Below are 12,442 nucleotides of genomic sequence, written 5' to 3' on the forward strand. Positions count from 1 at the left end.
CAACCTCTGTGAGGAAACACATCCTCTGAGTCACGATTCACACATATAGGAAACTGAGGGACATGCACGCACAAGATCGGGATCTCCTCTCTGTGGCACACACACACACACACACAGACACACATTTGCACACATACACGCACACACACACACACACACACACACACACACACACACACACACACACACACACACACACACACACAAAAATCACGATTAATTATCACCACTCTCGCTCTTACATACAGCATCTATGACAACCATTACCTTTCTGAGAGACATAAACCAACCTATGGTGGTCTAATGACTTGTGTGAAATGGCTTATACAAATAGGTAATACTGAAAGATTAAGTGTCACCAAGGGCAAGGTGAATTGGTTTAGTCTAAAATTCTGTACGAGTGACAGTGTTGGGGGGGATGGGGAATTTGTTGATTGTCGAGTGCAAAATAAGCAAAGAGATGGATAGGAAAAGGCAAACGCCTTCAGGAGCGCAATTTCGGAAAAAAAAAGAAAAGAAGAGAAACGAGCAAAACATAAAGGTATGCCACTATGTTCTCTCTGTTTGATTACAGTATCCATGTCATGATGAAGGGCTAATGTTAATTGGTGGTAGGCTATCACTCTTACATTTGTTAGCCTGCTATTCTGCTGCCCATGATTATACAACAATAGTTCGGTTTTAACTCAACAAACACGAGATCTAATTTCACGATAAGATTGTGCTTTGCAACAAAATTGTTACACGTTCAGTTATTATTTATTTCCATCAGTTGGGTTGACGTTGGGCCTTGTAATTAGCCAACAGAATGTTCATTCGCTCGGAGGGGGTCTCGCCCGGGGCGTAATTCCATGTAGAACCGCCACTGCTTAAAACAGTAAGACTGAATTCTGTAGTACAGCTACGAATTTGATGGGAATTTGGATGGTTGTATTTTAGGAATATAATCGGTACATTCATGTGTGCTTTTGGAAAGTTGGAAAACCCTTATTTTAGATGCTCCCGAGAAGACTAGGCTACTGTCTATGTTATTTGTTATATATCACTTTTGACCAGTAGTCAGCTCATGTATAACCTACCTCTCTTCTGCTTTCAGTACGCCGACTTCTGATGTGTCCCCCGTTCCCTCCACTGCCACTCATTGGTCCCTGTCTGACATCTGGGCGTATAGGCTCCTCCTCCCTGTCTTCCCCAGTTGGCACGAGCTGAGATCTCCTCTGCAGCTTCTCTTTCAGGGCCGGGGCAAAATACTTACTTTCTTTTGATTCTCTGTTCAACTCCTTTGTCTTTTGGAGTAGAAATGAGCAGAAAGAACCGTCTACATGATGCGGATAGCTGATGAAGAGCTACAATTCTTACATTTCACTGAAGAGAAAATACACAGATCTTTAGAATAAGAAGAAATATGTCTGTTTGTGTGTGAGGGTCTGTGATTATTTTGCTGAGAGGACAGTATGCCATTGCCAATGAATAACTTAATAACTATATGGCTCTTTCTAAACCTCTATTGTACCTTCCCACACACACCTTCACACACACACACACACACACACACACACACACTCACTCAAACTCTAACACAATTCCTAGCCATAAGGGTCCACAGAAAGATCGTTGCAAATGTTCTCTCAGAAATGGCCAGCTTGCACAAATTTACACCTGACACAGTGTGCGTATGTGCAAATGCGGAACAACCGCTGTGGGGAAACACATTCTCTGAATCACAATTCACACATATAGAAAACTGAGGGGCATACACGCACAAGGCCGTGATTTCCTCGCAGTGGCAAACACACACAAACACACACGCATGCACGCACGCACACACAAACACAAACACAAACACAGATGATGCTCAAGCTGACAGCAGCCTGGGTAATCTCACCGTAACACACACACAGGCTGGTGATGAATGGGAATGCACGCACGCATAGTGTTGATCACAAAAATCACAATTCATTATCACCCCTCTATCTCTTACATATTATCTATGACAGTTCTTCCCTTTCTGAGAGATACAAACCAACCTATGGTGGTCTAATGACCAGTGCCTCGATGTTGCAGTACATCCTAAAATGACATTCTGTCTGATGTATATTTGCTGAACTCCTTCAAGAAAACCAAACCGCCAAACACGGCTGGTCATACTTAAAACAGTAAGACTGAATACTGTAATACAGCTACGAATTTGGATGGTAGTATTTTAGGTATATAATCAGTACACTCATGTTTAATTTTGGAAAGTTGGAAAACCCTTATGAGCCCCTGGTGGATAAAAAAGTTGCTCATGAGATGCTCCCACAAAGACTTGGCTGCTGTCTTTGCTATCTGTAATGTATTACTGATGTGTGCAGTAGTCAGCTCATGACTGTCTGTTTTAAACTGACATTTATAACGCACCCCTCCTATAAAATAGGGGGATATGTGATTGAATGAATCCAAAAAGGAGCTGCATGATTGATGATAGACTAGGTGCCAATCGCCACAGGTTTGTCCGGTTAGAACAGAAAGGATGGAAAAGTTCCAATGATGATGTAACAGTGGTGTTTATTGCAAACACACACACTCAAGCCTTGAATGGCAGGATGGACATGAAATGACTGATGAACCAGGTTTTTTTCTGAACGACGCACGGTATGAATGATCGTGAATGTCTCTGATTCTGATTCTTGAATTGTCCAAGGCAAATCCCGATGTTGATGCTCCTCGAAACTTCTCTTGACCAACAACTGGCTATAGGTGGTTTGGATTTTTAAAGGGGTGATGAGGGGAGCCTTGAAACCGGCCTGGGGCTAGAAACGGTTCAGTAGTTTTCCACTGTGCATGTGCCCCCACGGAACTCTGCGAATTACCCGATTGGGTGACCTCTCTGTGGTCCCCAATCTCGTGAGTGGCCTGCACAACGGGGCGCACAGCTGGATGCCGCTGGTAGAGGCAGCCTTTTGAACACCTCCTCTGCTTACAGTACACCAACTTCTGATGTTGTTTGTTATGTATTACTTTTGACCAGTAGTCAGCTCATGTATAACGCCCCTCTCTTCTGCCTTCAGTACGCCGACTTTTGATGTGTCCCCTGTTCCCTCCACTGCCACTCATTGGTCCCTGTCCTGACATCTGGGCGTAGGCTCCTCCTCTCTGTCTTCCCCAGTTGGCATGAGATGAGATCTGCAGCTTCTCTTTCAGGGCCGAGGCAAAATACTTAATTTCTTTTGATTCTCTGTTCAACTCCTTTGTCTTTTGAGAACCGTCTACCAGATGCGGATATCTGATGAAGAGCTACAATTCTTACATTTCACTGAAGAGAAAATACACAGATCTTTAGAAGAAAAAGAACAATGTCTGTTTGTGTGTGAGGGCCAGCATGAGCAAATTTGTTTTAAGAGTTATGTGACCATGTAAACAAAATTAATGAATTTACTGAGGAGCATTCAAGCAACATTGCATTTCTCAAAAATAGACATATTGCCCCATTTTTACAGTTTTCCAGTGCCTCGTATTAGCTGTATGTTTACTGATCTCTGTTTCTTCCAACCTTGGTTTTGTATTTTTGTGCCCTCACCCCCAGCCCTCCGAGCACTTCTTCAAAGGTCAATGCTGAGTGCTGTTGCTTAGCAATGACAACTATCAATCACAATCAGACCACCCCACAATTCCATTATTGCCCTCTTGCAAAGCCCTCGTCACTCCAATGCAACATTTCAACAGCCCAAATCAAATAAACCAATTTCCCCCACCAACATCCAATCGACAGAGATACAACTGGACTAAATACAAACAAGGTCTTGGTGAATGGTGGAGTCTGTGGAGATGGAGAGACAATGGGGAAACAGACAAAACAACAGAGCAGTGGCGTCTAGATTTAGGTCAACCAGCACAGATGGATATTAGAATTGAGACGCTGAACAATAGGAACACGTCAGAGAAGGCCCCTTGGTCCAGCAGAAGCAGACAGAAGACAGAAGAGTTATATTTTCATGCTACTGGTTTGCTGATGTTAAACGCCTGCCCTCTCGAAAAATGATGAACATCACAGCCTAAAGAAGCATGCCATAATCACTACTATTCTACTAGTCGTATCATCTAGTGGTGGGGTTGATAAATAGTTGTTATTTGAAAAACTAGAATATAACTCGAAGTAAGCTTACGAATATATATTTATATCTAAATGTTTGCTGTAAAAAAAAGGGAGGTTGGGGTGCTGTCATGAAGTATGGATTGGTTTCGAGACATGAACACGCCCTCTAGCGTACTCAATACTCATTGTATATTTTCTGCATCCAGAGTTGACTCGCCGCCCAGTACAACTATTTAACAAACAGGCGACTGGCTTTACATGTCTGTAAACTTTATCATCATGGCATTGCATTGTCTTCAGCAAAGATTACTCAATGAAACTGTTCACAGAGACAGTTGTTCACAGTTGCAGACAAGCATCCGTTATATCATCTTGTATCTCAACCATCAGAATCAGAACTCCCTATGGAAGATTATACAGCCTACTGTCTACCACTGGTGCCTGATAGCATGATGTGGAGAGGGAGAGACAATGGGAAAATGGGAGAAAAAAAACAGACAACACCGCAGAGGAGCGACGTCTAGATTTAGGTCAAGCAGCACAGATGGATATTTGAAATCAGATACTGGACAATAGGAACACGGCAGAGAAGGGCCCTTGGTCCAGCAGAAGCAGACAGAACACAGAAGAGGACTGTTTTCATGCTACTCATGCCGACTCACTGCTCCACGCTGTTGTACAACTACTTGACAAACAGGCGACTGGGTTTACGTGTCTGTATAATTTAGTATCATGGAATTGCATTGTTTTCAGCGATTTTGCACAGCCTACTCAATGAAAGTGTTCACAGAGGCAGCTGTTCACAGTCTTGTATCTCAACCATCAGAATAACTCCCAATGGAAGATTATACAGCCTATACTGTCCACCACTGGTGCATGATTGCTCTTATGTGGAGAGGGAGAGACAATTGGAAAACAGACAAACCCACAGAGGAGCGACGTCTGGATTTAGGTCAAGGATATTGGAAACAGAAGACTGAAGAGGACTATTTTCATGCTACTGGTTTGCTGATGTTAAACTGCTGCCCTCTTCGAAAAAAAGATGATGAACATCACAGCCTGAAGAAGCATGCCTCAATCACTATACTATTCAGTCGTTTCATGTAGTGGCGGGGTTGTTAAATGGTTGTTATTTGAAAAACTAGAATATACCAAAAGAATATAGACCAGATGGAGCCGGGCCATTCCTAACGCCAACCTCTATTAAAGATAATCTGACAATTTATTGCCAACACACACCCGGTCATATTAGCCATTTAAATCATTCTGTTCTATCTTCCTAGATTGGCTCCTTGCACTGTACCTGTCATCAAGGTGTTATTTGTATGGGGTCTCATTTCAAGGAAATGCTGGAAACTGCAGGAAATCAGCATGGTGCACAGATCTCAGCTACTGTGTCCCTGCCTTGTACTACACAAATACACTTGTACAGGAGCCCAGACACAGACACACCCAGTGAAGTACACATAACCCTACTTCTTTCCACTTGTACAGGAGTCCAGACACAGACACACAGAGTGAAGTACACATAACCCTACTTCTTTCCACTTGTACAGGAGTCCAGACACAGACACACAGAGTGAAGTACACATAACCCTACTTCTTTCCACTTGTACAGGAGTCCAGACACAGACACACAGAGTGAAGTACACATAACCCTACTTCTTTCCGCCGCTGACCCTCTAAAATCCTCTGACCGAGGTGACAAAATAATGGCTTGTTTTGTACAGTGCTGCTGCCTGGTACACAAAGACTGGAACCTTTCGGCGGGCTGTTCCTGGGAGCCTTCTTACGGCACCGATAATCTCTGTCCGTCTTTGTCCTGGAGCCCCCGAAGCGCCTGGCATCAGCTCGCTAAAATATGACTCCGCACGTGTCCCCCCCGATATGCATAAGTGGGAACATAGTGGTCTAATTACTGTCCAATGAGCTGAGGCCTGAGCGACGGCCCTCCCCGTCTATGTTACACAAACCTGTCACTGACACCCACCCCCTGCAGTCACCTACCGCTGGGGACAGGAAAACAGCCAGTCTACACACATAAACACACACACACACGCGCACACACAAACACACACACACACATAAACACACACACACATAAACACACACACACACACACACACACACACACACACACACACACACACATATACACACACACACACACACACACACACACAAACAAACACACACACACACATAAACACACACACACACAAACACACACATATACACACACACACACACACAAACAAACACACACACATAAACACACACACACACACACACACACATTAACGACGCGCCCACACACACACACACACACATATACACACACACACACACACACACACACACACACACACGCAGGGCTTACTGAGGAAAACATATGTACACAAACACAGATGTAAAAGAAGTACACTCACCCAGGGCACAGTGACAGAGCCCATTATATTAAACATGAAAGGTTCATTTTAGTAGTAACAAAACAACATTAAACTAACATCGTAGGTCAAAACACATTTTATACTGTTATAGTATACTGTCTTTTGGACCAGATATTTAGTTTGAGGACAAGAACATTTAAGAACGTTCACATCATATCAAGCATATCAATCAGATCAATCAGATCAAACAGATCAATAAATAGGCTTTTGTGTTTTATTCAGCTACATAAGTAGTAGTGGGTTTATTATTCTCACTGACAATGTATTTAATATGTGAAATGATCAAATATAAAAATCCTATCGTATTCATCGTATTATTTAATCTCCATTTCTTTTTAGTAGTGTGTATGTGTGTGTTTGTATGGGCATATTAGTAGGAGGGCAAATGTGTGGGCATGATTGTGACTTTTTATACTTTTCAAATGATTTTAAAATCAACACTTTCTACCCCTTTGTCATTGTGCTGTAAAGGGTGTCAGCACACGTTGTTGTTGTTGTTTCATGCTGGGTTTCAGGGGGTTGGTTAGAGAATAAGTACAGTTAGAGGGGGCCAGGTTGGATTTTTGTGCAGGTTTAGGGATAGAAATAGCCATTACAGCTTTTAAACGCACACATCTCAAGCATTCTTAGACAAATAGGACTACAGTTTACTGCACTGTTTACGGTTTGCTAGCTAAACACCATGTTTTTTTCTTGCATATTACAAACCAAATTTCTTCGATAACCAGTTTCAGACTCGGCCTGTGCTCGATGCTATATATAGCCTGGACCAAAACAAGATTATGATCCAAACAATGGCACTACAAGGAGAGATACATCCTATAAATTGTTAATCTATAACAAAAAACACATCAGCAAAACGTTTGAGCAAATAGAACCTCCCCAGTGAAGTGAATTAGCCTACTTACCCTTTCTAGAGAGAAACTCAGGGTTTTGTTTTTAACCTGGGCCCTATTTTCTGGGGACAAAAACAATCGAAATCGATGCTGTATTAAGTTAGAATGCTATAACTGTCAGCTGCCAAATGGCTATAAAATGTAATCCCATGGGGCAAGCATCTTCGTTAAAGTAAACCACTTGTTTTCGCACGACAGGCTCATAGTGTTATATAGAAGGGTCTGCCATCATGGCAAGGATCCCTAGATAGGCCGGAGTCTGTTTACCGCAACAGGCCTAACTGTAAAGAAACTGTAGAAAAGGACAGTCTCCATAGTTTAGGTTTCAGCATCAGTATAAAATGACTGTGGGGGGGGGGGGGGGGGGGGGGGGGGGGGGCTGGGTTGCTGTCGTGAAGTCTGGATTGGTTTCGAGACATGAGCATGCCCTCTAGCGTACTCATCAGGTATTTTCTGACTGCATCCCTTGCGGACTCACTGCTCCACGCTTGTACAACCACTTGACAAACAGGCGACTGGCTTTACGTTTCTGTATAATTTATCATCAAGGAATTTCATTCTTTTTAGCGATTTTGCATAGAATATTCAATGAAACTGTTCACAGTGACAGTTGTGCACAATTGCAGACAAGTTTACGTTATATCATCCTGTATCTCAACTATCAGAATAACTCCCTATTGAAGATTATAGGCTACAGCCTACTGTCTACCACTGGTGCATAATTGCTTTGCGCATGTTAAGTGCAAGCAGAATAAATATGTAATATTTAATATTTAATATCTAAGCTGTGCATCATGAAAACAAAACAATACGCGTTGGGGGAAAATAAGGTTACTTTCGGTAAGACTGTAGCCGAAAGGGAGGGAGGGGGCTCGCGCAAAACTGAGACTGCATTGACAGCAGGTGCGTAACGGATGACGCGTCAGAGAGGAGTGGTTGCTTTTCTGTATAAATAGGCTACATGCGCTGGGACTAAGACACAAGATCGCAACAGTGCGCTACCGACTAGAGCTGAGCTTTGCCTAGCTGCCTCTTTGACTCACTTCTGATTTCAGAAGTTTTGCGCAGACCTCGCAATCATGATTAAGAAAATGACACCCGCGGAGATCGAGTTCGACATCCCTGCGAAAAACTGCTACAGGATGGTGATTATGGGATCTACCAAAGTTGGGAAGACAGCTATCATTTCTCGGTTTCTCAATGAGCGCTTTGACGACCAGTATACACCAACCATTGAGGACTTCCATAGGAAGTTTTACAGTATCCGCGGGGATGTGTACCAGTTGGACATTTTGGACACGTCAGGGAACCACCCGTTCCCTGCTATGAGGAGACTATCTATTCTGACAGGTAAATTACATTTTCAAATTGATGATATTATGTAGGACTAATTAGAAGTTTGCATTCTCGCATTCTGCATTTTGCGCTTTTGTGATGACATGACATTTAATCATGGTGTTCTTCCTTTCCAGGTGATGTATTCATCCTAGTCTTTAGCCTGGACAACCGAGATTCCTTCCAAGAGGTGCAGCGTCTCAAGAAGCAGATACTGGAAACAAAATCTTGTTTGAAAAACAAGACGAAAGAGAACACTGCCGTACCCTTGGTCATCTGTGGAAACAAGGGCGACCGAGAGTTATACCGGGAGGTCAAGGATGAGGAGATAGAGCAACTGGTTGGTGGAGATGAGAACTGCGCCTACTTTGAGATCTCAGCCAAACGGAACGCAAATGTGGACCAGATGTTCAGCAAACTTTTCACCATGGCCAAGCTTCCCAGTGAAATGAGCCCGGACCGGCACCGGAAAGTCTCCGTGCAGTACTGTGACGTGCTGCACAGAAAGTCGTTCAGAAATAAGAAATTAAAAAACGGTGACGCATATGGCATTGTGGCCCCGTTCGCACGTCGGCCAAGCGTACAAAGTGACCTGATGTACATCAGAGAGAAAGCCGTCGGCGGGGGTCAGAGCAAAGACAGGTGTGCTATCTGTTGAAATTCTGAGCTTGACAGAGGGGTGAACAACACCCAAAAGCGACAAAGCCAAGTGATGAGCTGAGGACTCTACCTGGGCGCCCAAGTCTGAGTGAACCAAGCACTTAGCCATGTTTGCGGTCGCAGAAGGTGACAAGGGTGGAGTGGTCATGGTCAGTGAACATGACATCTCGCCTCCCGACTCAGGGTGACACGCCGGGTCAAAATGCATCCGGGACAGTATTCTATTATGTACTTATACTCTGCATTTCCGAAGAGAAGAATGTACAATCCCACCAAACTGGTGTGACAACGGACACATGTTTACATTTTGCTATATTTTGTAAAAACCGAAATTTTACTTGAATGTTTTTTTTGCATCATGAACAAATGTGAATCCACATGAATGTATATTTATTCTTATATGTCAACGTTTACTTTTCCTACGAAAAAGTATTTCTAAATAAAAAAATACATTTTTAAAAATCACCCTGGGAGTTTTTCTGATACCACAGTGATCCAAGTTAGCTTCAACACTATCTTTAGATTATATTGAATGCCTTCACCTTCATTTCTATACATCCAGGGAGCAACTGATGAGCAACCAGTCCTGCAAGATCTGGCTTTAAACCAGATCGTTTAGAATGAAAATCCTTTAGTTGTTGAAATCGAATGCTCCTGTGACCGAATGTCCAATATCACAATAATTTAAAACAGACTACCAGTAAACTTCTTTTTGTACTTTCCAGTATTTTATTGCAAAAATGAAAATGTAGAAAAAATCAGAGCACCCTCTCCATCCATCCATCCATCCATCCATCCATCCATCCATCCCACACACACACACACACACACACACACACAAACAAACAAACAAACAAATATGTGACCCCCTCATTAGAAATAGGGTGGGCGGAAATGTCCAGAATGCCTTAAACAAGCAGTTCCAGCAAAACTTCAGCTGCCTGCTGCCATCCACTAAAGTTCATAAAGCACATGGCTTAGGATGCTTTAGGCACCTCAAACATGCAGAGGCTTTTGTACTTCTGCAGCAGCTGCTTCTTGGTTTGGACCTGTTCTTGTAGAGTCTCCAACTGCTGCTGCTGCTCTGCCGGACTCACGTCAATCCCGGGCATGAGTGCAATCTGTTCTCGTGACTCCTGGATTTTCGCCTTGAGTTTAGACAGCTCCTGCTGGACATCGGTGCCATCTTTGTCCATGCTGAGAAGGCATAACACGCATTCAACAACATGAGAGAGCAAAACAATTAAAAGTGCAGAAATGCTTCAAGACCTATAATGATGTAACTCTAAGGACATTATAAATGCTTTAAACAATATTCCCCAATGTGACTGCACATATTTGTTTCTGCCTTTTCTAGAAATGTCCAGGGCCCTTTAAACTGTAAACAAACACACATGAAAAAAAAACCTCACCCACAGTATTAACATGCGCAGAAGACAAACAATTTTCCATTATCCAGATATACGCCATTGCTTTAAGTCTAGGAGGACTTCACAACGGAAAAAACTCACATTAGATCTTCCATTAAATGCAATTTTGGAATGAAACACATACGTATGCAGTCTCTCAGTAACCATTACCACCATCTGCAAAAATCATTATCAGTTTAAGACAACGTCAAAATCTGATTTAGTGTGATCTGCGTTTGATGGCAATCGGTAACGATGGCAAAAACGGTGCTCAAGAATCTAATTACCCGCAACCTAGAACAGATATCACTTGCCTAGAAGTGGATAGCCAACATCATACGCATTATTATGCTACTGAAAACGTAATAAAAACCAATCTGCCGTGCACAGCTCGTTAGTCTAACAGTTGACTTCAAAGCGAAATGAAAACTAACACTACCCATAATGCGACGTTGCGATGCAGCTATACAATTTGGGATTTAATTGTAGAAGTAGTGCAGATAGCTCGTTTTACTCATGTGCATATTACTTGTAACACTCAACAAGGAAGGCGTAACTGGTTATACTCAAAAGTGATTAAATTACTGAAGTGATATTAACACTAGTAATCAAAAACATACAGAAATGAACTGCAGTTAGCTAACGTTGTATCTTACAGCGAGCGCGCAAGTGTTAAAATAATTGAACAGTTCAAAAATCCAAGATGCAATCATACGTTCATTGGAATGCTAATTAACTATGTGTACATCAATCAAACATACCATTTAATGATATCGTGGACCAAGGGTAACAATGAGTAATCTTCATCAACAGTTTCTTGTTTTGTCTTCTCGGCGGCCATTGCTGATTTTTGACTTCGGCGCAAAAAAAGTGACGTCATCAGTACGCACCTTTATATATTTGTTTATTTATGATGCCCACATGCTTAGGCTACTTATGCCATGATAATTAAAGTTGTATGTTTGCAGACATTTTTCAAATGGCATGATGCTTTTTTATTTTTCATTATAAATCTCTAGTGGGCTTCCTCCAAGGATGTGATTGCAATGAACAGAAGTGGAGTTAACTGCTAGTGACAGGTACTGTAGGGAGAGTGGGGTTGGCCGGCACACTTCTATAGACTCTATGCGTTCAAGCACTTCCAGTCATTATTTCTTATTGTAATGGACCATAGGTGGATTAAAAAGTTGAATGGAAACCCTGCTAGTGTGTTTCAGAGTGGCATGAATGAATCGCACAGTTGACACAATGAAGTGGATACGCACCTGCGTATCGCTGTAGGAAGATCAAAGTTTTTGGGCGTAACTGCACGCGCTAATTATGCCTCTTTACAGCTGTTTGATCATTTGAAACGTCATTTTTTATGACGGACAACCGTTTCTTATTTTTTATAATTAACCTTGGCGGTGGGAAGTTTTGGATCACACGGTAGATGCAAATCATTTTTTTTATTCTCACGGCCTTTACTTATAAAGAATCTTAACAAATTGGACCGGCAAATAGCTTATTCCACTTGGAACAGCACAAACCAGAAAATTAAAAGACAGTAAATAAATGGCATAAGAGAGGGGCAGTCATTTAAAGAGGTGGTCTAATGTAATGCTGTCTGTGAGTCTC

The 12,442-nt window shown here is 42.4% G+C and overlaps 2 protein-coding genes across 2 annotated transcripts; one reads left to right on the forward strand and one right to left on the reverse strand.

The window, feature by feature from the left end:
- Positions 1–8,497: 8,497 nt before the first annotated feature.
- LOC308379786 (dexamethasone-induced Ras-related protein 1-like) lies at positions 8,498–9,414 on the forward strand (the record flags this gene model as incomplete). Its single annotated transcript, XM_080857047.1, has 2 exons — positions 8,498–8,771; positions 8,894–9,414. The coding sequence occupies exons 1-2, from the start codon at positions 8,501–8,503 to the stop codon at positions 9,412–9,414; spliced, it is 792 nt and encodes a 263-aa protein (XP_080713173.1). The 5' UTR covers positions 8,498–8,500.
- Positions 9,415–10,310: 896 nt separating this feature from the next.
- LOC308379895 (mediator of RNA polymerase II transcription subunit 9-like) lies at positions 10,311–11,678 on the reverse strand. Its single transcript, XM_080857158.1, has 2 exons — positions 11,587–11,678; positions 10,311–10,613 (listed from the first exon to the last, which is right to left on the reverse strand). Exons 1-2 carry the CDS (start codon positions 11,664–11,666, stop codon positions 10,394–10,396), a joined length of 300 nt encoding a protein of 99 aa, XP_080713284.1. The 5' UTR covers positions 11,667–11,678; the 3' UTR covers positions 10,311–10,393.
- Positions 11,679–12,442: the final 764 nt, after the last annotated feature.

This window comes from Sprattus sprattus (genome assembly GCF_963457725.1).
Source record: "Sprattus sprattus genome assembly, chromosome: 18".
Classification (NCBI taxonomy): domain Eukaryota; kingdom Metazoa; phylum Chordata; class Actinopteri; order Clupeiformes; family Clupeidae; genus Sprattus; species Sprattus sprattus.

Bases quoted from the DNA above. Each gene is read 5' to 3' on its own strand.
- LOC308379895 (XM_080857158.1), bottom strand. From the start codon at position 11,666: ATGGCCGCCGAGAAGACAAAACAAGAAACTGTTGATGAAGATTACTCA. The intron at 10,614-11,586 runs GTATGTTTGATT...ATGCCTTCTCAG, and splicing joins GTCCACGATATCATTAAATG to CATGGACAAAGATGGCACCG.